This window comes from Rhopalosiphum maidis, chromosome 3, assembly GCF_003676215.2.
Source record: "Rhopalosiphum maidis isolate BTI-1 chromosome 3, ASM367621v3, whole genome shotgun sequence".
In the NCBI taxonomy this organism is placed as follows: Eukaryota; Metazoa; Arthropoda; class Insecta; order Hemiptera; family Aphididae; genus Rhopalosiphum; species Rhopalosiphum maidis.
The window spans coordinates 42,262,623-42,271,122 of record NC_040879.1 but is presented as its reverse complement, the minus strand read 5'-3'; the positions used below and the strand labels follow the sequence as shown (position 1 = coordinate 42,271,122).

Here is an 8,500-nt window from a genome sequence, read left to right as displayed (position 1 = left end):
AAATGTTTGATGGTTGCTTAACCATCTTTTCGATTATCTGTCAAAGCACTGGTTCCGAGACTGACGTTAATCGAAGTTTTACTGTACTATCTGTACTGCAATCATCTGCTGTTGCTATAGCGCATTAGTTTTTTTTTTTATTTTGAAGAGCTCTTGTTATGTCACGATAATAAAAAATGATATGAGATAAAAGCCATTTCACAAATTAAATATTGTAATCACGAGTTTATCGTCGTCTTGATAGATATTTAAAATCTCACTAGGTTGATCCCATCTGTATTTAAAATTCTGGACCCACACAAATTTATTTCATTAATATATTTGACAGTTTATTTTACATATACATTAGCTACATTACTTCTAGCACAATTTAATATTCAATCGTGAAACGATATCCGGGAAGATTAGTTTAATCGAATGACGAATACCCGAAAAATATAGGTAACTATTCAAAAAATTGTAAAATAGTAAAAAGTAAAATACTAAGATACATTTTTCAAGTTGTTATCAATATGTATGGTGTTATCTCAATCGAAATACATACAAGGACTCGTTTTGTTACTGGCTCATATGCGTAACGGCGCTTGCTCGAACGAACGTTTCGGAACCGACGTTGGCGGATCGTTCCGCCAGTCGAAAAGCTTTGGTGTTCGTTTTGTTTTTTTTTTTTCGTTTTTTGGCGTTATCATTGATTTTATATCTCCGCAGTTGTAACTTGTAAACCGAAATATATTTTTGTTTATTAGTAGATAAAATAATAATATAATATGAGGTGTACATACTATTTATGTTTGATAAATATTGTTATGTTATAGTTGTATCAAATTTGTAATAACGAAATTTTTCGCTAAGTGATAGGCATAAAAAAAAGTATGTATTCGTTTGTATTTATATTTATAATTTATCGGTAATATTAGGCTTGTGGCAATGGAGCATTTCAAATATTTCGCTGTAGTGTGGTTAAATTGTTATAAATCTACACTATACCTATTACCTATTCTACTGACCTGCCTGTGAACGCCAATGTTCGAGTTCCGAGATTCTTACATGCTGTTGAAAGATATATCTAATTTGGCATTTTTTATTTTTATTTTTCTATTCGTGTTGTATGAGTGTAATAAAGAATGTTTTGTTGCTGTTTGTAATTAGTTCAGAATACATTCTATAAATTGCTAGTCCATTTTATTGTTGTATAGTATGAGTATTGAAAATATGTCATGGTCTAGCAATGTTAATGTAGTCTAAATCGTATTAGGTATTAGATATTTGCGCAGACCAAAGTTTTTGTTTTTGTGTTATGAAAAAACAATATAATTAACTGTAATACCTAATTTTATTATTAAATTGTGTATTTTATCATTAAATTATTATTATTACTATTTGTTTTTATTTTGTGTATGATTTAGTGAGTATTTGATTGAGTGGAATCCTGAATAAACTTAATACACTATCACTTTATTTTTATTATTTTCTGCCAAAACTAGTGTCTTGAGGTTTGTGTTAAGTTTAGTTCGATATTACCCAATTATATCAGATGTTTATTTATTAAAATATATTTTGTAATACTTGAATCTGTAGTAACTATTCAATATGAAAGAAATGCTTGGTGGATGCAGCGTATGTTGTGATGATACGGGATGGACTGAAAACCCCTTGGTGTATTGTGATGGGCCTAATTGTAACGTTGCTGTACATCAAGGTAAGTTTGCTGTCATTAGCACAGTAGTTGTCACATTATTAAAAATTTAATTTTTTTTTGATACCTTAATGTCAATTTTTGTGAAATTTTCAAAATACGTAGATATATTGTTTAATTTATTAAAATCTTATAACAGCTTGTTATGGAATTCGGATTGTACCAAAAGGAGAATGGTTTTGCAGGAAATGTGAAGCGTTTAAAGAAAAATCTATTAAAGTGGTTCGTTAAACAAAATTAGACTCATTTTAAACTCTCCTTTTAGAATGTAAGAAAAATATGGCATTAATTTCAGAAATGTGAACTATGTCCATCTAAAGATGGTGCTCTAAAACCTACTGAAAATGGGAACTGGGCTCATGTTGTATGCGCATTATATATACCAGAAGTTACATTTATGGATGTTACTACTATGGAACCAGTAAAATTGAGTGCAATACCCCGAGACCGCTTTAACAGAGTAAATAATATTGATTTTCCACATATCAATTTTTTTTTCGTCTTAATAGGACTTAAACTTATCTTTAATTAGTTTCCAACTTTTGAATAGATTCAAAAATAAATTATTTGTAGTATTTGTAATTTATATTATTAGATGATAGTACAATTATGATAGATGTTTACATTTTATTATTACAACTATTAGAGTATTTCTGCATGTTAATAGTGTTGTTTTTTTAGTTTAGATTTTTAAATTTTTTAATAGTAATCATAATTTTATTCAACTAAATTTCTTTAAAATGTGGAAATAAACACTTAAAAATATTGATCTTGTCTATTCATTAAATTTTATTAATGTTTCTTTCAATAATGAATATAGTTTAATAAGCTGTTCTGTTTTTAATTTGTTAACACATACCATTGTTAATAATATACCTTACAGATTATTTTTTTTTTCAATTCCAAATTAATCGTTTATAATAAAATATGGTAAATGAAGATCTTCATTACAAGAAACAGCTATTTCTACTTTCTTTAATGCATTTTCTGATAAAGGATAATTTTATTTACATTTCAGTGTAATATCTGTGTGTGTTCATCTGACGAATAAGATAATATATAAATTGAGATGTTTGATACATAGGGTCTTAGCGCAATAACCGGGTATTGTATTATTCCTCCTAGATTATTTAAAAATATGGAGATAGTTGGTTCTTGTAACAAGCCCTTCAAATATTAAATAAATAAATATTTGATGTCAATATAAAGTGTATACATTTAAAAAGTTTTAGTTGTATTATAATTAAAAATTTTAACACAATAAAATTAAATCTTGGTTTTTTTATTAACATTTAAAAATTATAATTTACTATGAATATTTAAAATCTTTATATTAAATAAATTTTTTGTAGATTTTTTTAGTTTAGACTTAAGATATTATTGTGTATTGTGTAATGAACAATACCATTCAATATCAATATTTTGTAAATTAGATAAAAACTCAAAACTCCTTTAAAATGTTTAGTATTTGTAATTGTTTAAGTTTTACTAATTATAAAATATGTGTAATACTGAAGTAGATAAGTAAATAAACACATTAAAGAGTAAAATAAATAACATTTATAGTCTTAAAAAGTTGTTTCATTAAACTTAGATTGAATTAAAAAACTTAATTCATAATTTAATGCTTTTGTAGTGAATAGAAAAAATATAAAAGTTAATGAAAGTAAATTAGTAAAGACTGAATATTAAAAAGTGATAATTATAAATATTATGTATTTAGATGCTTAAAAGCTTTATTAGTTTATTATTGTAGACAGTTTTTGCATGGCTCATAGCTTAATCTTCTTTTGCATTTATTCCTTTAGCTTATTTAACAGTATTCATATTTTCTTGTTATTATCATATTTTTAACGTTCTTTATCTTCTGTTTCAAGCCTTTGTTTATTATTGTTGAATATTGTGCACACTACATATAATATTATAATTAGTATATTTTGATTTATGTTATAAAACCACATGTAAATATTATAATATTTTCAAGCTGTAATACCATAAGGTAATAGATCCTAAAAGTATATAATTTATAGATATATGTATTTATAATATTTTGTTTGATATTTTTAGTATTTAATTAATTTATATATTTTGTTTTCAGTTGTGTTATATATGTGAAGAAAAAAATAAAGGACAAAAAGTAACAGTATCTGGTGCATGTATGTCATGTAACAAATCTGGTTGCAAATTAGGATTTCATGTAACATGTGCTCAAAGTGCGGGTTTACTATGTGAAGAAGCTGGAAATTATTATGATAATGTTAAATATGTTGGTTATTGTAAACATCATTATTCTAAGTTGGTTAGTATTTATTAATTTTTCAGTACACATTTATTATTTACAAACATAGGCGGAACTAGACATTTTCATTAGACTGGGACACTCATGAGAGTCATTTTACACCTATCATATCCAAAGGAAAGGGTGGAGGGCGATAGGGAACACCAATGTTTTTTATTTCAATACAAATGTTTAACATAAGTAATTTATTTTATTACATTTAAAATAATATGTTCTTAGCAAATGTATACATTAGCATGTGAAGCCAATTAGCCTGGGCCATGACCCAGTTGGCCCAGGCCATAGTTCCGCTCATGTTTACAAATAATATATCCTATTAGTGTTACAAATTTATTTGTTACATAGTTACTGATAATTATCTCTTTTATAGAAAAAAAGCAACAATATCAAACCTATTGCTCCATACCGTCCTCAAAATCAATCGGACAATTCATCATCAGATATTACACCTGAAAAACAGCCACCACAAAACATTGATAATACTACAGACTCTCAAACTTCAAAACCAAAACGAAAATTGACCATCATTAACAATTTTGGTATGCATTTTATTTTATAATTAATTTTTCACTTATTTTAATTACCTATAAACATGTTAAATACTATTATCAAGACAAAACAAAAATGATAAGTTTGATAATATAAATAAATTTTTTATATTAGAAGGAATATACTATTTTGTTTTTTATTATATTTTACATAACTTATATATGCATTTATAATTTTTATTGTGGGAATCAAAGGAAAACCCTTTATGCTATCTGATTGATACTCAATAACCATTTTAATTTGATTTTTTATGATGTTAAATCTTGGAGTAATCATCGTCATCAGTTTCTAAAGACAAGGTCTTGTCATAACCAATCTTTTTTAATACGCGCCGTATTTTTCAGTTGTTGGTATGATGTAAAGCTCATTTGTTGATTGATGTTGTTGAAGTACGATTATCTGGGTCTTTCTCTTGGTCGTTTACCCATAATCTTCCCTTCCTAAATGTTTGTGAAAAAATCGTTATGTCTTAATAGGTTTCCGTAAGCATCATTCCTTTTCTTCTCTGTCAAGCTTGTCTTTGTTGTTTTTCACCAAATCCACATCTATTGTTTCTAGCCTCTCCTTTTCATACTTCTTAGGATCCACATGAAGTAATATAAACTTTTAATTTTTAATGTTAATACCAAAAATATGCTATACCTTATTAATTAAAAGAATGTTTTCCTTTTTACTCAATGCTATATTGAAATTTAATTTATTCCTGTATATGGTTGTTATGCTGTTAAATATATATTTATTTCATTATTAATTAAATAATTATATTTGTTAAATTAATAAATATATATAATTGAGTTTATTTCTTAGGTGATAAAATTGCTAATGAGAAGAAAGTTAAAGATTCAACAATTCGGAACACTCAAAGCGAAGATTCTAGAATATCAGGACCGCATATTGTAACTACTCATCCATCTGGAAATTTAGTAATTTCAATAGGAACAAAAGTAGAAAACAAACCAGCCAGTAAAAAAAATTATCCTGAAGATTCCGAGACTGAGATTAAACATTCAGCTAAGTATCAGAAAACAAAGAATGCAATGAATATTCCAAAGTCTGAGGAAGATCAAACCTCTAATGGCTTAAAAGTAGTTGAAGAACCAAATTTATATCATGTTGAAAATAAAAGTACAATTATAAAATCAAGTGAGTTTAATATTTAGTAAGTTTAAAAATAATTTTTTTAAATATAATGCATTGTATTTAATGTTTTTTTGTTTTTTTTTTTTTTTATTCAATGAATGTAACATGTCTGTATGTTTAATTTTAATTTATTGTTTTAGGTGGATCAGCAGTGAATTTGACCCAAAAGCCAGAATCAAATGCATTGAAAAAAGAAACCAGTGTAATTAGTTCTCCTTCAAATATTAAACAAGTTCCCAAAACTGAAGCAACTGACAAAAAAGTGTAAATTACAATTTTAACTATTGTTTGTAAAATAATTGCACAATATTTTATCCTTTAGATTTGAAAATAGTACCAATGCTGCTCCTCATATGTTAGGAAATTCTTTAAATCCATCATCAAGCATGGCACAAAAAATGGCAGACACTTTAAATGAAGAAATAGAAACACATAAAATGTTTAATCGTGAATCAAATTTGTCTACTAATGTACCTAAAAATGTATTGATGGGCCCTCAGTTGCAGCGACGAAATCAAAGGGCTTCTCAAATTGTTCCTCAGGTTTCTTAAAATGAAATTATAGCCATTTACTATAGTTACATAATTTCTCATTGTAAACTATTTTTTAGGAAACACCACAACCTCAAGGGTCAGCTTCATCGTGGTCATCATTTACAAATGGTATTAATAACAATAATACTCAAGCGTTAGAAGATTTGCTTGAAAGACAGTGGGAACAAGGTGGAGCATTTTTGATGGAACAAGCGCAGCACTTTGATAGTATGAACATTTGTAATATTACATACTATGTTTTATTAAAAAAATTTTGTTAAAAATTTAGTTGCATCGTTATTAACATGCTTGTATCAATTGAAAAGTGAAAATGTTAATTTGGAAGATGAACTAGCTAGCTATACAAGACGCCGTGATCACTTATTAGCTGTTAATGCACGTCTTGCAATTCCACTGACACCTCAAAGTAATTTAAATAAATCTATATAAATTATCATTCTTATTTTTAGTATGGATTATTATTTTAGTAATATATTTAACTTACATGTATATTATACATTTAAGATAATAGGAACCGAGCACCAGCCCCTCCTACTATTAATAATCATACTGAAGCTCCGATAAACCAACCACCAAGGTCAAATTATCAACCCAATCATGGAAATATGGATCCTTCATTGCAACATAGATATCAGAATCACGTTTCTAACAGGTATTGATAGTATACAGATATACTAGATATCTTATTTAAGATGTTTAAACAATGTATTAATATTTTTCTTAAATTTATTTTATAGACATCCAGCTCATCAAATGTCAAATAATATACCTTCTCATGTAGTCATTCGTGGAGGTGTTGTTCAAGAGCCAAGGTCAGACAACAGAAGACAAGTTAACCATAATATGGGTGTGTTAAACTCCAACCCTATGTACCAAGCTGCTCCACAACAACCTACTAACATGGCTGTAAGTTTATAAATTAATAAAATATATTTTTATAATTATAATTTATATGTTTTTATAGTTGCCACGTCATCAAATGGGTATGGATGGTCATCCAAAACATAGTTGAGAACAAGTAGATTGTTCATGCACACAATGTACTTCAATTCTAGCTAATTATGTCTGGAAACATCTTACTTGAAAATTAACTTTATATCTCCATATTTTAAAAATTGTTTCTTCTTATTTATCTTTATGTATGTTTAAAAAAAAGATTGAAAATTCAAATTAAGATGAATTGGTATGGATGTATTTTTTTATATAAATATAAAATGTTAATAATTGTCATTTTAAATGTTTGACAAAAATTGAAATTTTAATTTAAATAATATAATATAATATAATATTTTATATTATTATTTGATATAATATTGTGTTGATATAACACATATACTTAGACCTTGAAATATTTAATATCAATATTATCAATTTGTAATGTGGTTAATTAGTTAAATTTGTATTAAATTTAAAATTTAAATAAATATGTATTACAGATATTTAAGTGAAATAAACAAATTGGTATTTATTATTATTTCAAAGTAAATATATAAAATGGTTTCATAGATAATTAATTTCTTGAATTCAATGAATAGTTATTATATTTAAAGTCAAATTTTATATCATGCTTTTTAAATGTATTCTTTTTTCCACGTAACTAGTTAATATAGGTACATGCATAACTATTGTACGTTATTTTGTTTATTGTTTTTTTTATTTGTGCTATCGTGGTTGCACAAAATAAAACTTTAGCAATTGAATAAAAATATGTTGTGTTGCGATCTCTTTTTATATATTTTGATTGTAACTGATAGAAGGTACTTTGATATTACAATTTTTCATTTTTAGGATTGTCAATAAACTATTATTATTGTTTATTTGTTCTTTTTTTAGTAATATGTAGATATTGTATTATGTAAGAAAATAATTAAAATATTCATTAATTTGTTATAATAGATTTATTGAACTAATTATTTGATTAAAAAGAGAAAATATGATATGTATCAAATAAATATTAACAATTTAATCATATTTGGTGTATACATTTCAAAATTTAAATATTTTTTAAATAAACTTTAGTTAGATATTGCATTCATTAAAATTGTAACTTGTTTTACAAATTTAGATGTTATTTATAATGATTTTGATTATAATTTACATTTATTACATTTAAAAGTATTTCATAGAGCCCATAAATCTAATTGTACTTTGATTAGAGAAGTGATCCAATAGGTTTAAGTTAAATGTTAAATAATACTTCTGTACTTAACTTAAGTATGTTAAATTGTATTTTGCTATACTTAGCCATTTTTAATGTACATT

General features: G+C 25.8%; 1 protein-coding gene across 3 annotated transcripts; it reads left to right on the top strand.

The window, feature by feature from the left end:
• Window positions 1-423: 423 nt before the first annotated feature.
• Window positions 424-7,420, top strand: LOC113556862 (protein AF-10-like). Of its 3 annotated transcripts, none has more exons than XM_026962060.2 (15): window positions 424-441; window positions 1,407-1,493; window positions 1,579-1,699; window positions 1,836-1,918; window positions 1,992-2,156; window positions 3,795-3,995; window positions 4,366-4,534; window positions 5,352-5,687; window positions 5,825-5,948; window positions 6,007-6,226; window positions 6,295-6,445; window positions 6,507-6,644; window positions 6,743-6,890; window positions 6,976-7,144; window positions 7,203-7,420. In XM_026962060.2, exons 3-15 carry the CDS (start codon window positions 1,591-1,593, stop codon window positions 7,248-7,250), a joined length of 2,061 nt encoding a protein of 686 aa, XP_026817861.1. In that variant the 5' UTR covers window positions 424-441; window positions 1,407-1,493; window positions 1,579-1,590; the 3' UTR covers window positions 7,251-7,420. The 3 variants fall into 3 exon arrangements, with proteins under 3 accessions (XP_026817861.1, XP_026817862.1, XP_026817860.1); XM_026962059.1 differs by lacking the exon at window positions 424-441 and adding an exon at window positions 852-870; XM_026962061.1 differs by lacking the exons at window positions 424-441; window positions 1,407-1,493 and adding an exon at window positions 811-870.
• The last annotated feature ends 1,080 nt before the right edge of the window (window positions 7,421-8,500 follow it).